General features: G+C 35.8%; 1 protein-coding gene across 9 annotated transcripts in view; it reads left to right on the forward strand.

Moving 5' to 3' along the window:
• NAV3 (neuron navigator 3) overlaps positions 1–17918 on the forward strand; it is a 396053-nt gene that overhangs the window by 367254 nt on the left and 10881 nt on the right. For 8 of the 9 annotated variants that reach the window (XM_031553711.1, XM_031553705.1, XM_031553708.1 and 5 more), the window contains 11 exons: positions 174–257; positions 1869–1980; positions 3324–3445; positions 4034–4054; positions 5216–5388; positions 8904–9057; positions 11124–11298; positions 14241–14338; positions 14989–15084; positions 15374–15542; positions 16335–16570. In XM_031553711.1, coding sequence (XP_031409571.1) covers positions 174–257; positions 1869–1980; positions 3324–3445; positions 4034–4054; positions 5216–5388; positions 8904–9057; positions 11124–11298; positions 14241–14338; positions 14989–15084; positions 15374–15542; positions 16335–16570 — 1440 coding nt within the window. The remainder of the gene's footprint in view (positions 1–173; positions 258–1868; positions 1981–3323; positions 3446–4033; positions 4055–5215; positions 5389–8903; positions 9058–11123; positions 11299–14240; positions 14339–14988; positions 15085–15373; positions 15543–16334; positions 16571–17918) is intronic. The other variant, XM_010708375.3, reaches the window with a different exon arrangement.

The following is a 17918-nucleotide window of genomic DNA, read 5'->3' on the forward strand; positions in this document are numbered from 1 at the left end:
AAAAAAAAGAAGAAGAAATAGATCTGGGGGAAAGCCCAAACTGGGAGTGCTGACTTTTATGAAGTCTTGTTTGTCCTGCCAAAATGTATAGAGCATCCCACAATTTCTTGAAGTTTTACAATGCAAGTAAGACCAATTACCACAAGTAGTGATGTCTTCTGTTTCTTTCACAGGCTCATCTAGTAGCAGCTTTTGAAAAAAGCTTGGGAAATATGACTGGCCGTTTGCAAAGTCTTACAATGACAGCTGAGCAAAAGGTATGTTTACCAGAGAAGATGCTGTAATGAGGAATGAAGTCAGCAGATTGTATTACAGTTTTGTTTAAAAAACATTGAAGGGAAACAGAAACACAGGAGTCAGTAAGGCAGACAGATCTTTCCTTAATGGCTGTTGTGATCAAATCTTCATAAAGCTCCAGGAGAATTAAACTCGGCACATCAGGGTTATCCATACAATATCACAGAATAGCTTGATGATAAAATCTTTGCTTCCAGATTTTAATTAAATGTGTGCATTTCTAAATTAATCCATACTGAAAGATCCTGTAACAAAGACCAGTCATAGCCCAGCCTAACAACTTTGTCAGAATGAGAACACTATGAGAAGGGAAGGACTCTAGGCAGAGAAAAATGCCTTCATTCATTGTTAATGCAGGCTGGGTGTGCCTGTTCACTTAAAAACAGTTTTGGTTTTCCACGTGCTGCTGTGACTGTCAGGGAAGAAACAAAAACCTGGTAGCTAATAAATTTAATGTGAGGTTTTGTCCCCAGCTGAAGATTAGGGGGGTGCTTAGCACGTTTCAATATTGAACTTTTATAACTGTCTTCTGCCCTTAATAGAACACTGTCCTATAAAGTAAGGGGTCTCAGTGAGCCAAACTCTGAAAGAAACTGTATATCAGTGAACTGTTTCTCACCTCTAAAATCAGTGTACCTATGTATAAAATAAAATTTTGCAGACTGATTGAGGACCAAGACATGAAATATTGCAAGATGCATTGTGAGCTGGGCAGATAATATTGATGTTGCTTTGTTTCTTTTTTTTTTTTTAAAGCACAATTATTAAATAAATAAAAAGTTTTATTTCAAAATCAACTTTTTACAAAGTATAATTTCCCTCAAATATTTTCTTTCCAGAAGAGATTAAATACTTTGAAACAAATCATCTCATAAGCAAGCTTTTTCCACCTAAGATTTGTAACATCCCTTCTTTTCTTTTCCCTGGTGTTGAGATTAAATTCCTTTAATCTTCGTTACATAAATAAGGACTGGAAGGAAAGGTTTTAACACATCACTATAAAAAGGTGTTTTTGTAATTAAAATCGACTCTACATTTCAGTACAGAACTTCCTGCACTGAAGTAGAGTAATTTCACTTTAAATTACAAGACAGTCACTGTTAAACAGATTTTTTTTGTAATCGAATTATTTATTCATTTTTTAGTATTACTGAGAAGTACACAAATTTAGATTGAGTTTCAGCCACTAAAGAGTAGCCTCTCATTCTGAAAGATACAAAAGATATAATCCAAGTGGTTTTATTGCCTCTTGCCAATAAAGTTTTTGTCTTTTTTTTTCCACTTAATAAAGAGTATTCAACCAAGACTCCTTTTAGATCAAATTTGATATATAAAAAAGGATTTCTTCTCCTTAGGGATAACATAATCACATTGCATAGAAAAAAATACACAATTATACATTAGTTTAGTTTAATATCGTTGGAGAGATTCTACTTGAAATTTCTGTCATCCTTGTGTTCATCCTGACAGTCTTATGGTACTTCAGTTTGATCACTATTGTCACTTTTCTTGGCTTCGATAAATATTGTTTTCGTGCCATATATTTCCAGCTCTCATTTCCCTTTCCATAGGAATCTGAGCTTATAGAGCTACGGGAAACCATTGAAATGCTGAAAGCCCAGAATTCTGCTGCACAGGCTGCTATTCAAGGAGCTCTGAATGGCCCTGATCACACCCACAAAGGTATGCTTGTGTCACAATTAAAATAAATTAAAATAAATACAGTTTCTCTTCAAGGTTAAAAAAAAAAAAAAAAAAGGCTGATCACTACTTACCTGTTGTTTTGGGGGCTCTGTTGCAAAAGCAAGCATGTTCTGAAGCAAGTTGTAGGCATACTTGTGGTATTTCCATGGCTGGAAACCTTGCCTGTATCTCCTCTTTGCTGAAGAGTTCTGGGAACCTTATCATCTCAGAACTGGGTGGCCAGACATGGCCTGTCAAGAGATTTCAAGAGTTAAACCTGTTGCTGCAGTTGTATATTGAAGTAATCCCAAGACTCCAGTGAAATCTTAAGGCAAAACTTTGTTATACCTTGGAAATGCAGCATAAGATGTAGCACTGCAACTTGTTTTAATCATTAAGAGACAGACTGACAACAACTGGTCTCTCTCTTCACAAGTTGCCAAAGCAGTGCAGGAGACCAGGCATTTTAAATTCTGGATTCTGAATTAATTTGTCATGTGGTTTGGCGGATGTTATGTGATAAATATATACTTCACAGGTGTGTGTTGATGAGCAATAGCAAAGTAATCACTTGCAGAAAAAAAAATAATAGCATTCATTTTTGACAGCATCATTGGTCTTTGCTTAAAGAGGTCATTACTTGGATCTCTGTCCTGAGATCATTTAATTGTATGAAATGCAACTTCTTGAAAGTAAAAAATTAACTTAAAAAGTGATATACTTTGGTATTAGTGAGTATGTTCTCCAAGAATATATTTCAGTGATTAAATTATAGATATTAGAAACTTGTAAGAAATTGAAACTCAAAAGCCTCAGCCATCATTTTAGTAATCTCCAATTCTTTTTCTGTTTCATTTGTTTTAAATGAACCTACCTACTTATTTCTGTTAGAAATCAAGGAATTCTGATTAGGCCATCTACAAGTTATATAGTGCCTATACTCTCAAACAAACAAACAAAAAAAAAAGTCCTATAGCACATTTGATAACTTAAATAATCCATCTGTAGCAAAAGCTGCTTTGCTGTGAAGTTACATCTGCATAATTGCTGTTCATGGTCATTGCCCTCATGCCTTCCCATCCAGAGAATCACATACATATTCTGAGTGCATCTCCATTGACTCCCATTCGGTTTCTCACAAGCTGCAGTAGGTTGGATACAAGCCACAGTAAGAATCAATGCCATTTATGTGCATTTAGGCTTCAGCTGAGGAGGGTGGTGCTGTATAATACAAGAAAAAATCACCTTTAAGTAGAGTCTATATCTCCTTATATTTCCTAGTCAGATATCTTTCAATGTATTTCTTTTTTTTCTTTTTTCTTTCTTTTTTGTTTTTTATTTAGATTTACGTATTAGACGGCAACATTCTTCAGAAAGTGTTTCCAGCATCAACAGTGCAACAAGCCACTCCAGTATTGGCAGTGGTAATGATGCTGACTCCAAAAAAAAGAAAAAGAAAAACTGGGTAAGTGCCCAACAGGTCTAAACCTATCTTTTATCTACTATGTCATTTCCTATGCTGTAGGAAACTTGGCCCATTTTGTCTACAGTATTCATGTTGGGCCAGACAGATGCAAAGCAATTCACTTGTGATACATACTGTGACACTACTAGCAAACTAAAAATTGTTGAATACTAATGGGGATTTATTTGCATAAGTCAGGATAATTTTAAAAACTATATTAATAATAGCAACTGGAAATTACCTTAAAATATATATGGACCATGTTGAAATCCCACTTAATTTTTCTTCAGTAAGAGTTTGACTCAAAAACTTGACTCAAATACATTATCTAGCTGTGAAGGGAGTTGAAATCTGTTAAGAATTATCATGTGAAATTAGTATAGTGTTTAAAGAAAGTAAGATACTTCCCCACAGGAACACACAAATACCACATGGTACTAAGGATTTAATCAAATATTTACAGTTAATAATCAGAAAATATGTTTTTGTTGCTCTAGAAGTATTACCTGCGTAAACATTTGTTTTAAAGTACTGATCAGCCTTCATTCCCTTGATTTGTAATTCCACACTCTTTCATGTTTCTGCAAGGTGAACTCTAGAGGAAGTGAGGTGAATATGTACCATGGAAAATTTGGCATGCATCTATAAAGAACCCTATCTTGGCATGATTGCTATTTATTTTGGCAGTAGGCTTTTATACCTCCTAAAAACAGATTATCTTGTTTGTCTTCTCAGTTTCTCTTCATTCATTTTAATCTCAAAGTTTAGACTCTAGAAAGGGGGGAGTGTAGCCAAAATCCATTTCTTTCTCGTTAGATTTCATGATCTGAAAAATAGAAAAATACTTAAGCAATGTTTCTCTGGTCAGTGGTCACACTCCCCAGTTACATCATGAAAATAAAATGTTTGAGTACCTCATTTTTTTTTGTAGACGTTTGTCATTGAGTTTTATACAATTTTAAATCAGAACAACTTTCTGAAAATAAATAAATAAAGCAACATATTCCTCCTAAGATGATCAATTTCTGTATTTAGACGAAGGTATCAAAGAATGGGCTAGTTACAATTCAATGTAAACAAAACTGTTCTCATCTTGGCTCCTGAAATAAATGGCTCTTTGGCTATTCTGTCCCTTTTCAATGCCAGCAAAGCTTCTAGAGAAAAAACGCAATGCTTGTATATTCAGAGATCTTACTGTTCTAAAGGAAACGGCAGCACAGAGTAGATACCTTTCAGCTAACGTTCTTCTTAGCAGTTCAACAAAGCAAATCTTACATCCCAACTTAAGTCTTCTCGTTTGTGATCCAAATCATAGCATTGAAATGGTTTGACCGTTCAAATTTTAGTCAATTGGCAAACCTAATAAATTGGACTTGTCTTTTGATTTCAGCATTTAGGAACACCAGGATCTGCCTGTACCTAGATGTGAAGTGGTTATTTAAAGCCATCCCTGGAGGGGAATGCCATGGGAATGGGATTCCTCTGGGGTCTACTGGCTTTAAATGAGCACCCCTCTCTCCCAGAGCTGCAACACTCAGTCCTGCATCTTTTCCAAAGACTTATGTTTGCGCTGTGCTGGATTAATAAATGAAAAACAAACACTGTATCATGTTTTTAGAGATACCGTGTTGCATATGTTAATACCTTGCTTCTGTATACTGACCTCAGGCAGTAGCTAGGATGGCATCTGCAAACTAACTCTTCAAAACATGACCTGCATGCAGATTACTGAGATGAGGGAAATAATCTTGATCTGTGTTTATTTTCCAGCTAAGAAGCTCTTTCAAACAGGCCTTTGGAAAGAAGAAGTCCACCAAGCCTCCCTCCTCCCATTCTGACATCGAAGAACAAACAGACTCCTCTCTTCCTTCATCACCCAAATTGCCCCACAGCTCAGGAGAGTGCGGGGCAACATCAATGAAACCGTCACAATCAGCTTCTGCGTAAGTCTCTCCCTCAACAAACCTTTCTATCCAAATGGGATGAGCTGTGAAGACCTCCTCAAAGTGGCTAGCTGTCATGGTCTTTTAAACCCTTACTTTGTCCATTTGCCAGATTTACTCCATTTACACACTTATTTTCCAGCAGCTTTTTCTTAGAATATTCTCTCTTCTTTTCACAGCTTTTATCCCAAATCATCTAGGTACAAATCTCTAGAAATGAATGCCTCAAAAGTTTATGCTGTGCTCTTCCTATACCATTAACAACTATGTTCATCCCTTCTGTTCTTGCTTTTTCTACTATGCAACTACTAATTTATATCCTTTTTTAAATCAATTTCCCCTGCTTCTTCAGCTTGAATTTTTTTTTGCAGGACTTTACCTTTTAATTTTATTCTGATCAACATCTTTACTCTGTTAGGGCTGAGAACAAATCATCAGTCAGAAGAAGTTATCTCATTTCTTCACTATGAAATCATTGTGCTCTTGTCATTGTTTTTATTTTCAATACGTTCTTATTGAATTCTCAGTTCCCAATCATATTCTCCTACCTTTGGTTTTTTTTCCTAATGCCTTTAAATTCAATCCTAGTTTTTTCCAACATGGGTAAATAAATCATCCTCCATGAACACTCACTCAAGCATATACAACTGCCATCCACCTTCCTTTTCTTGCTCTGAGAGTAACCAGTTCAGAACTATTCTTCCTTAGAGCATGCAGGGAATTCTCTTCTTGTAAACGATGGCTGAAGTTTAGAGTAGAGTTTTCGTATGTTTGGTATGCATCTTTTTACGATCAATTTTTGATAGATTGTAAGGATTTTTATTACCAGGTTTAGGCAGCAAATATTTGCATAAAAGAAACTGCTCCACAATAAATGTTTTTCATTTCACATATTCCATGCAGCCTATTAAAGAGTAACTCATCTAGATGTCTAGTTTTATTAGGCATTTTATGTGAAGCTCACACTTTTATGATTTCAGGTATATGCGTGTATTTGAGGAATAATTTCTGTGTTTGGTACCCTTCAGTCTGATTTGCTATCAATCTTAAAATCATCAGTAAAAACCTAAATAGAAAGTGCTTGAAGTTAAACACAATACTGTTCTTCAACAAAATTATCTATTCATGATTCACAGATCTGCTTTCATAACTTTTTTTTTTCTTCCAACTGTATCTTTTTGACTTACTGTCTAGATGTCCCAGTCACTTGGATTTATCAAGAACAATACTACATGTCTTTTTATTCCAAGCTCTTCCCATGATTGCTCAGGTTTCTGAGCATTGTCTTCCTAAGCTCTGTCTAATTAATGCCCTTCTAGTTCTTTGTCTGTAACATTTCTGGACACTGATCTTTTGGATCAATTTTTTATTATTGTGAGCTTTCTACAAAGGATATAATAAGTTCATTTTTTTCACATAAAATATATTTCTTCAGATTATTTTTTTTTCTGTCATACTGACAATGTGACTTTCTTTGCAGGACTTTTTTCCATTGCACCATTTAAAATTCTGTTGTCTTTCATAATTGTCAGCAGTTGCTGTTTAAAGATGTTCTCTTCACCCAAAATAACCTAATGATTTGACAATCCTGCAACTGTCAAAAGAGAGAAAACTTAAAATTATTCATAAACATTTAAAATTTTTTTTCTGCCGATCAGAATTCTGCCTTTTTTTTTTTTCCTCCTGGCTGCTCAGGAATGCTGACTATTCCTTTTTTTAATTATTTTTATTTTTTTTTTCCCTTTTTGATGAAGCCTGAACATCTTTCTTGACTTTATAGATGTAGGAACTGCATGTTGAAGAACTGCAAAACAAAAATTGTTTCATACTTTCTGCTTCCATTCTGCTAACAATCTAGACGGCATCTTCCTGATTTCCTGATTTTTCTAGAACCATATCCAGGCTTTCTGCTTAGTTTTTATCTACTTTGAAGATGTTTGTCAAGGTGTTTTTTTTTGTACTCCTTCTCATAATGTACTGAAAAAAGGCCCGAAAGAAAATAATGAAAAAATATTTAGGTGACTTCCCAGCTGTCAAAGTTATTTTATGAGCTAAAATATGGATTTAAATGAAATTTCGTTTCTTATTTTGTTAGTGTAGGTATGAGCACTCCAAACCAAGAATTGTGGCATAATATTTGGAAAAAAAATCCGAGTATATGCTTCTTTTTTTTCACTCTGCTCACATTTAAAATATTTGTGTGTGTTGTGAATAATATTCTTTCTTTTTCTTCTTCAGTTTGCCATATTTTTTATTTCCAATGAACTTCATCATCTTCCATTTGCTTGTAGTTTCTTTGCATTTTTTCTTGCTCTGAGTTTCTTGTTCTAAAACTCTGACTTTACTTTCTTCCAATTGCATCTGTCCAATGCGTGTGTGTGCAGGTCCTCTCTAGGCTGGGCACCAAAGAAAAGGCAAAATGGTCACGTGGTCTACAGGCATAGATCCCGGTAAAACTGAGTGTGGGGCATGGAGTTGTGTACCCAGCTGCTGACCTGAAAAGTGCTGCATCTTCTCCTCCAAAATGCATTTGCATGCATTTGGCGATTAAATTTGACCTCTGTTTCTTGTTTGTAGTATTAGTAGTAATAATTACAATAATAATAATAATACTTATCGTCATAAAATGTGTTTTATATTTAAATTGTTCTGCAGATATTAACTGTTTACAGTTTCAGTAATAAGAAATGAATAACATTTGGTGAACTAGCTGAAAATTTTGCACAGTATAACAATGGGTCCAAAATTCAGTGTTCTATTTTGCACTGGTTCTGTTATGCAATGGATCTGGGTGTGATAGACACACAGATACCAAACAATCTGAAACGAGATTTGAAGAGTTGCTGAATGCCTCAGCTGGTCATGTTTTTATCTTTTCTCATAAAATAATGGTTTCTTCCCTTAAAATTAATACAAAAAGTAATCATATGGTGACTACTTTTAATTCTGTATTCAAGGGGGAAAAAAAAGCTATTTAAGAAAAAACACTTTTAATTTAGACACTGTAGATTTCCAAAACAATAGGAAAATGGATCAATTAAAACCAATATGGATTAAAATCTTCTGGATAACAAATCAATGTCTGTTCAAAGCAGAAAAAAAAATTGTGCCTTAAAGATAATCAGTGTCAGTAGCACAGTTTGACCAGCATACTTCAGTTCTTACTATTAGTGCTTAGAAAAATCATAACCTTTACACTGAAGAAAAGATGCAGAAAAATCAAGTTAAAGCTCATGGGTGATGCACAGCCAAAAAGAGATTCGTGAAAGGGTTTTCTGTAGTGATCTAACTAAAATAGGAAGGTACAAAGCAAGCTGATCATTTCATCTGGAGGAGGTTTTTCCCTTTTTTAATTTGCAATTTAAGCCTTTTCATGTTTCTTTGATAAGATTCTCTCTTCACTCATAGGGTTTCACCAGCAGCAAGCGTTTTCTGTACTTTGATGTTTAGTATTGGTACTGCTTTGGGGGGAGAATCTTCCTTTAATCTCCTGCCTGTCACCTGCTCCTTTTTAGGATCTGTGAGTGCACGGAGGCAGAGGCTGAAATTATTCTTCAGCTAAAGAGTGAGCTGAGAGAGAAAGAGCTAAAATTAACGGACATTCGTCTTGAAGCCCTCAGCTCTGCACATCATCTGGATCAGATTCGGGAGGCCATGAACCGCATGCAGGTCAGTGCAGTAGCTAAAGCGATGACAGGGGTGCACACCAAAAGTATGCTTGGTGTGTTTCCTCTGCTTTGTTTCAGGTAGGTGTTGATATGCAGCAAACTACAAGATTGACAGTGCTTCAAAAGGCTAAGAAGTGTTCATCTTACAATGATAGCAGCCCTAGCATTTATATTATCAGTTAAAATGGCTGCGAGAGGTGGAAAAAGATAAAATCCATTATACTCTGTATCTGGTGAAAGGTGCATGACAGATAAGCAGATCAAGAAGTGATTTCTGTAGATCTTTAAATGCTTTAGCCAAGGGGCAATAAATATGCGCATATTCTCTCTTCATGTCTAATTCCTAACCTAGTCATGGCTTCCAGAGGCAAACTATGTAAAATTGAACTGTATTATTGTATCCAGCATCACTCAGTTTTCACCACATTATTACTTGTGATAGTGCTCCAACTGTTTCCTGAACACATTTTACTATTTCAGAAGACTTTTCCTTTCATGTGGCTGAAAAGATGCAGAAAGAATGTCATGCTTCAGTGTGGCATGGAGCTCTGTGGGACTCAGTTCTGTCACAAAATTGTCTAGAGCTGCATGCTCAGAAATACCCACAATGTTCATATAGACAGGACACAATCTTACACTGGGATATGAAGACCTAAACAAGTTGAACTTCCCCAAGAGAGGGATTTGACATAGTTTCATGCCTCCAAAGCTTTAATTTCACCAAAACTGGGCAGAGGTAACTACATCAGATGCTTCCCTTTGTAATCACCAATTCTTCTCAAGTTTTCCCAGTCAGACAAACAGCCACCTTGGAGATGACAGACTCTGACATTTTGGAGGATGGGTGGGGATTAGGAAAGGGGAAGAGTAGGATTGGTGAGGAAGGTATAAGAATGCTGTGTGAATTCTAAGCACTGCAAAAAATCTGAAGCTCTGCTAAGAGCTGTATGATTAGTCAGTATGTAGTGTGGAGTAGATTGAAATTACATTACTTGTTTCACCATAGCTCCTGATATGATGGCAAGGCTAAATGGTACATTCACCTGTTTCCTTCTGTCAATAATTTTCTGTTTTGACCCTTCCATTTCAGTTTTTTCTCATCTTTGCCAATAACATCTTTTTATTTTGTAGCAGTTGCATTTTTCTGTGCTAATATCCTATATGATTTACTTGTATAATGTGGCTGAACAGCCTTCATAAAAAGGCTTTTAGCAGAGTGTTAATGAATCTGGAATTAAATTTGATGTGCAAAACAGTGTGCGAGAATAAACATTGCTTTGTGCTGTGCTTTGTGATGTGACTGAAAACTAGCTCTACCTGGTACCAAGCTGTTGTCAGGCTGTTTTCATTTTATTATTGCGTTTTATTATTTATTATTTCATTTTATTGTTATTATGTAGTAATCACCTAGCATCACAGAGAACTTAGTTAAAAAAAAAGTTCTAGTTGTGCTGATTCATCTGTCATTGTGTATTTTCATCAGAGGATTTGCTGGCCATTGCATGGCCAATCCCATGTCTGAATGATCAAGAAATCTTATCTGATAACAAGGAAGGTTATGAAACTGTTAAAATATCAGTTTCTAATTGTTTATTTTTAATTTTCTTTCTCCTCTGTGAAGAAGAATATTTTACCTTCAGTGTCAGTAATCATTTTCATAACTTTAGAAATGTTGATATATCTAAGATTTTGCTAATAACTTATCTAAGTTACTTGGCAATTAAAAATAGCTTCTAAAACTGGGAGTAGCTAAAGAATTTTCCACTGTACTTGAACTATGGTCAGCTGTACAAGAAACGTGGAATCTTGGAGAATATGGTGTTTGTGACGTATGTTGAGGCAAAAGCTAGAACAATGTTGTAGGACTTTTCCTACCATTTCAAGCGTAAGGGCAATCCACTTTTCATTCATTGAGTTTATGCTTCTGATACACTGCTACATGCTGCAAATAAACTGCTGAGCCACTTATCTCCTCCAGGTGAACAGCAGGCACCAGAAAGAGCACTATCAGTGGTTTTCTAAAAGAATAACCTCCTGTGCTTTCATGTTGATTTCTTTTGAATACAGAATGAAATTGAGATATTGAAAGCTGAAAATGATCGTCTAAAGGCAGAGACTGGAAATACTGGAAAACCTGCCCGGCCATCATCAGAGTCTTCAAGTAGCACATCATCTTCTTCATCACGGCAGTCGCTAGGACTTTCTCTGAACAATTTAAACATCACTGAATCTGTTACATCAGGTAAACATATTTTGAGCACCTGCATGACTCATCAATTTATAATAATTTATTAGTTTTCATCTTCTTAAGAAATATACATGAAAATTAAAATGCCTCATATCACTCATATGAACATCAGATACACGTTCAGTAATGGAGATGAGGAATAAAGTTGACAGACATTTCTGAAAATAACAGTATAGACAGATTCTCATGACCATATGGGACAAATATCAGTGTAGTACATGCAACTTTCCTTGTTTATTTAGCGATCTCTTTGGTCATCTTCCTTAACATCACATTTGCATGTTGAGCAGAAGGTGGTCTCAGTTAGCTTTATTCCTTACGTATGCTTTATGTGATACAGCTAGCTAGCCCATGTTGGACCAAAAAATCATTCATCACAGGAGCTAAATCCTGCCTGGCCTTATTAAGCACTCATTGTCTTCCATGAATGAGAGAAAGCAAGCAGAACTGTGGTGTACATCCTGAACATTAACATTTCATTATTTTCCATGCCACAGAATTTATGACAATAAGTCTTCTGCATTTGTTTTGATAATGTAGCCAAGAAACAGAAGTACTGTCTCTAACATTAGAATCAGAAGCACAGCAGAAGCAAAGCAGCACTCATTAGCATAGACTCCACAGAAAGAATAATGTAGTCTCTGGAAGCAATAAAATGCTAATAACTGTAGAAAGAGTCTAGGCAAGACTACAGCTGGGAATGGGCCAAACTGCCTGACTGTAATTTGGGTTGGCAGCCAGACGTATTATCTCGCCAGTCATTAATTACATGGATATTTAAATATTTCTTCTGGTTAGGATCAATTTGATATGAAAATCAATATATTTTTATCTACATTCCAATCTATTTTTTTAATCTGGTACTACCTTTTAGTATGTATGAAATCAAATTGGACCATGATATACAAGGAAGTGTGAAAAACAGAGAAGTTTGTCTATTGTCCCTGCTCACACATTTGCACACAGATATAAATAAATAAATAAATAAATAAATAAATAAATAAATTATTTATTTATTTTCAGAAGGGTAGTTTTAGGAATTTTGGGGTCTTTGGAGTTTCTGAGGCACTGTTGAACTAAAGTCCCTGAGATATGAAGGGGTGAATCCTGTTGGGAACTAAGCTAAGACAGGTACTGAGGGCTTTTGCTCCTCACATTACAAGTGCTATGGCATTTTCTAAGAAACCAATGTCAGATGGAAATCACCAAACCAATTCACTGCCTCTTCCCAAGAATATGGCCATATCTTCTAGATAGGTGAGAGTGAAGAACAAAAAACAAGGACTAGTACAGATCTTTCTCTGCACTATCTGATGAAAAGCATGCTAAAGCCCTACCAAAAGGTTTCTGGGGCCATCATAGCATAGCTAGGTATGCTATCAGAGGCCTAGCAGTAGGTAGCAATTGGCATGCATCTGGAGTTTAGGCCCATTGGGTGCACCTTCTCAGCTTATTGTGTCCATGAGAGAGACTTCTCAGAAGCAAATGTATTTTTTTTTCTAGCCAAAGAATGGTGCTTTGTTCTTAAAGGCTTACTGAAAACTGTATTGAAAGGCTACCTAGGAGTCATTTAGAAACTGAAAAATTTTAGAGGATCAGAGATATTTTAAATTGCCCTCAGATAAACTGTGACATTATGAAAACTCTCAAGGTTTATCATATATGCCAAAATGCCAAACAAGTGAAGTGAAACATTCAGTGTTAGTGGACAGAAGAACTGGCTGCCTAGAACAAAATATGCAGAGATTTGATTTTTTCAAGCTCACAGCAAAATGTGCTTCATCTGATCCATTAAAAATAAATAAGTAAACAAACCAGTAGAATCTGCTTTCTAGACCTCAGTTTTCTAGGTCTTGGAGTAAACTGTCAAATATTTTACATGAGGACCTACTTATTTTTAATACATTCACTGAGGTCATATTGGTAAGTTTTATTTTCTTTTGCTTCAAGCGAATACTTCTATGATTGAATCTCACCTTCTTTAACTTGAGGGGAATTGGACTTTGTGCAAACTATGACCTAAGTCAGTGCATTTGTTCAATCGTAATAATGGGAATAAGCAGGATTTATGGTTGTGGATTACTGTGCTGACCTTTGAAGAAAATGCAAATTCATAAACTCTCCAAATTTGACAGATTAAATGTCTAACATTAAAGACTCCAACAGAACTTCTAGAGGACGACATTTTATTTGTTGAAATAAAGCTACAGGCTCAGTGTTCACTCAGAAATAAATCCTTCCATATTCTCGTTTAAGGACTTAGTGAGGAGCTAGGAACAGAGGCACAGTGCAGATCAGAATTGCTCCTTACCTCCAAGAAAAGTAAAACTTTTTTTAGAGAAATGGCTAAATACAGTCACATGTTCTGGAGGAACGAAAAATGATTGTCTAAGGATTCTCTTTTTATGTCTGTACTATGGGGGAAAAGCGTTCTATCCATGCCATATGTACAGAAGGCAAGAAAATAATCTAGAAAGGGAAATTAAAATTCTGTTTTACTGGAGCAGCAAACATATCATTGCAATGACTTGTTGTTTTTCTCCTGACAGCATTATAAAGGGCATAGTGAGTGCCCAAAGACATAAACTCAATTTAAGCTTTAAACAACATCTCTTTGTAGATGAATGGTTTTGAACAATTTTCAAGAAGGAAAGAAAAGGCAAAATTATAATGCAAAAATGTCTTTCTTTTTGGTTTCCCAATTCATTTCTATGTGATTAATGCTACTAATATTGCTTCAAAAATTGACAAATTGTAATTGTCTTTTTCTTCTCTATCAGAAAAAGGAAAAATGTAGATAAATAGAGATTAAAATGATTGCAAGTTGTTGTGATGGCAACCTTTGTTTTTAATCAAAAAACCCTTTGAGCAAGTGTTGAACTGATGAAGTGAACATAATTGATATGATTTCTTAGATCTCTTGTCTTTTATTGCAGATATTTTGTTGGATGATGTCACAGATGGGGCACTCCACAAAGAGGGCCATAGTGTGAAAATTTTAGTCACTATAAATAAGGGTTATAGTCGATCCAAGGTAAGTGTGTTACCCAGCAGTCACAAAATTACTACTCTGGCACATCCTCCATTACAGTAACTAAGCTCTTTTCAGTGTTTTCAGCCAGGAAGTGAATAAATGTCCAAAAGGCTGCAGCCTTTTGCCCTGTTGTCTGTGTTCAGTTTGGCACTCTCCATAGACTAAAGTCATATGTCCTCCTCCTGCCTTTGTTGTGGCTCAGACATTACCAATTCTCAGTTTAATTAGTAGTAATACATTCTGGGACTTGCTAGCTCCATTTAAAAGTAGTTATAAATTAGATATATGCTTTATACCCCTTAGAGTGCAACTATGAATATGCTGCTGGGTAATCAATTTGAAATAGAGTTGTTTTTTCATGTTCTGTGTTGCAGAAAAATTATAAATACAGTGCAACTTTTATTTACATTCAGGTCTTTATAATTACTGATGAAAGCTTATAGAAGAATAAGATACTGTATTTCCTTCTGTATAAATATGCACCAAAGTAATATCACCTATACCTATTTCTGGCATGGAGGCTATTAACAGACGTGTAACATCATATACCAAATGACACTACTTTTCTTTATTTGGGAAAATTAGGAGTCTTTATAGCAAGTTTATTGCCACAATTTTTAGCCTAGTTTTCAAAGTATCTGTCTTTTCAGGATCAGAAATCGCATACGTATCTGATAGGATCAATTGGAGTTAGCGGCAAAACAAAATGGGACGTTTTAGATGGTGTAATCAGACGTCTCTTTAAGGTAAGGTATTAAAAACATAACTTAAATATTAATTCAATATCTTTTCTCAATTAAGAAAAAGCCTATGTGTTTGGTTTGTCTTACCAAGTCATTTTTTTAATATATAGCTAACACCACTATTAACCTTTGCTGTTAATGTTGCTGTATTTTTTTAAATGATCATAGGTGGTTCCTATTGAATTTGACTGCAAGAATCTCCTCTCCAAATGAATTCATCTATACTTTGGTATACTGCTTTCATTCGATAACTGCATCCACTTCTACATCTTGTATTTTTATATAATTTCAGGAATATATTTTCCGAGTGGATCCAGCTGCTAGCTTGGGTTTAAGCTCTGACTGCATTGCTAGCTATTGTATAGGGGATGTAATTAGAGCCCATAGCCTAGAAGTGCCTGAACTGCTGCCTTGTGGATATCTGGTTGGAGATAATAACATCATCACTGTGAACCTGAAAGGTAAAACCCTAAGAATATTTTTGCAGACACTGTACAGCTCTTCAACACATTTCTCCATAACTTCTTTCTTCTTTCCTAAAGCCTGACCTTTCTGTATTTTGTGTCCAGTTCAAGGATTCATTTATCACATAAACTCTCTGTATGACATTGTACAGTACCTAACACAGGGACATTTTGAGGTAAACCTAAGAATTTCTCTCTCCTCTGTCTAATTGCCAAATTACTACGACAGAGTGTAAATTTCTGGACAAAGAAGAGCAAGCTAACAAACAGGAAAAAACCCATAGACTGTGACAAAAAATATGTATGTATTACCAAATTCTTCAGCAAAAATTTGAAACATTTTGATAGTGTATTACCCAATTCTTCAGCAAAAATTTGAAACATTTTGATAGCTGTAGGGATTTGCTGTTGGAGGGGAGTGGCCTTCAGAATTCTCCATGTATGGATCTGACAACCAGTAACCCCTGTAGCTGTCAAATTGACCTTTTTTTTTTTTTTAGTCATAGTTGCCTGTAGTGTCTGAAACACACATCTTTGCCTCACTGAGCCTTTCTCTTCACATTTACTTTGATGTGCTTTCTCCCATCCATTTAGTCACACTGCCACTGTTTTATGTTTTGCCCCTGCGTAAGGATATCAGCATTTCCACATTAATGGAGTCCTTGACAGGTCTTTGGTTTAGGAAGTATCTTATCTTGCTTAGAGCTGATGTCATCAGATGCTGGTCCAAACCTGTACTTACCTTAGCATGGATGAAGAAAAGCCATTTTTCTTTCCTTTCTTTCCCAGGAGTGGAAGAAAACAGTTTGGACAGTTTTGTGTTTGACACATTAATTCCTAAGCCAATTACGCAGCGGTACTTTAATTTACTGATGGAGCATCGCAGAATTATTCTTTCGGGACCCAGTGGCACAGGAAAAACCTATTTAGCTAATAGGCTGGCTGAATATATTATAACTAAATCTGGCAGAAAAAAAACTGAAGATGCAATTACAACTTTTAATGTAGATCACAAGTCAAGCAAGGTAAGTTACAAATGAAATAATAACTTATTGCCTGGTTTGTAGGGAGAATGTAGAGTATACCGTTAGCTGGCATACTGATTGTTGCTCAGTTAGCATCTTTTTCGACAAGGATTCACTCTCCAATCCCAGTTGAGAATAGAGACCAGATCTTTCTATTCTAAACAAACTTTTGAAGTACTGAAGGAAAAACAGAATTTTTTCTCGTTTGAGGAATTCTATCTTAAGGCTGTATGCACAGTCACATGTCAATTCTTGATGTATCTGTAATTCCTTCATCAGAAACATTATAGATCAGCTGGTCTAGGTTGCTTTTGTATAGTGGCAGTAGCAGCCTATTGTTAGTGAAGATTTGAGAATGGGAATTTTGATCCACTGTCTTGGGTGCAGGAATCAGCTATAAATATGACTGCTGCCATGGTTTCTGCTGTACATCGGTCAGGAAGCTGACCATAGTAAAATTGCCTAAATGTGACATCATGTCACTGTCAGAGCAATTTACATGGCTTAAATTATCAAGCCTCTAACGTGACTACTGTGGCAGCCCCAGATCATACTAATCACTTGCTATCCTAGATTGGGTATACTCCTAACTTGGTACCCCGGGAAAAGAAAATGAAAGGTTTTGTCCAGAGCTTTCTGACTTGCACAGAACATAATGAATGTTTACATAATATAAGAAGGAAGAACATACAGATCTCAAAGGGGTGAGAGAACCATTCCAGTACAAACATCGCTTTCCATTGTCTTTATACAGAAGATTTGTGGTGCCTTTTACTTTGGCGGGGAATGTGCTCATGTTTTATTGCTATACTGCATATACATTTATAATGGAAATTGTCCCACAAATGAGCAAGCTTTTAGATTGCTGGTAAATTGCTTGATGTATGCGGTGGGTTTCTTCCTCCCCCACCCACCCCCCGCCTTTCTTTCTATTTGCATAGAGTTTTTGAGTTTGTAGTAAAAAGAAAAAACATCACTGTCAAATGCCAGTGTGCTCAAACAACACAGATGGTGCTTTTTCTTGGAAGAAGCCCATGATGTTCCCTAGAGACACCTGAGCATAGAAAGCCAAAGAAAAATCTTTCTTGAAATAAGAAAAGGATGACATGTTCTTAATAAAGAGAAGAAGATTCTGCTATCCTCAGTCCAGGAAGTGAAATGACAATAGGACCTTTGCCTATAATATTGAACACTCCTAACACTGACACAATTAGTTACCTCTAGGGAAAGACCTATAAAACTGTATAGCTCAGAACCTCAAGGGCAATAAAGCATCAAGGAAAATATGAAATATTTTGATTATAGAAGGCTTGCTTTTACTTCAGCACTAAATGACAGCCAGACAGGA

Source organism: Meleagris gallopavo, chromosome 1, assembly GCF_000146605.3.
Source record: "Meleagris gallopavo isolate NT-WF06-2002-E0010 breed Aviagen turkey brand Nicholas breeding stock chromosome 1, Turkey_5.1, whole genome shotgun sequence".
In the NCBI taxonomy this organism is placed as follows: Eukaryota; Metazoa; Chordata; class Aves; order Galliformes; family Phasianidae; genus Meleagris; species Meleagris gallopavo.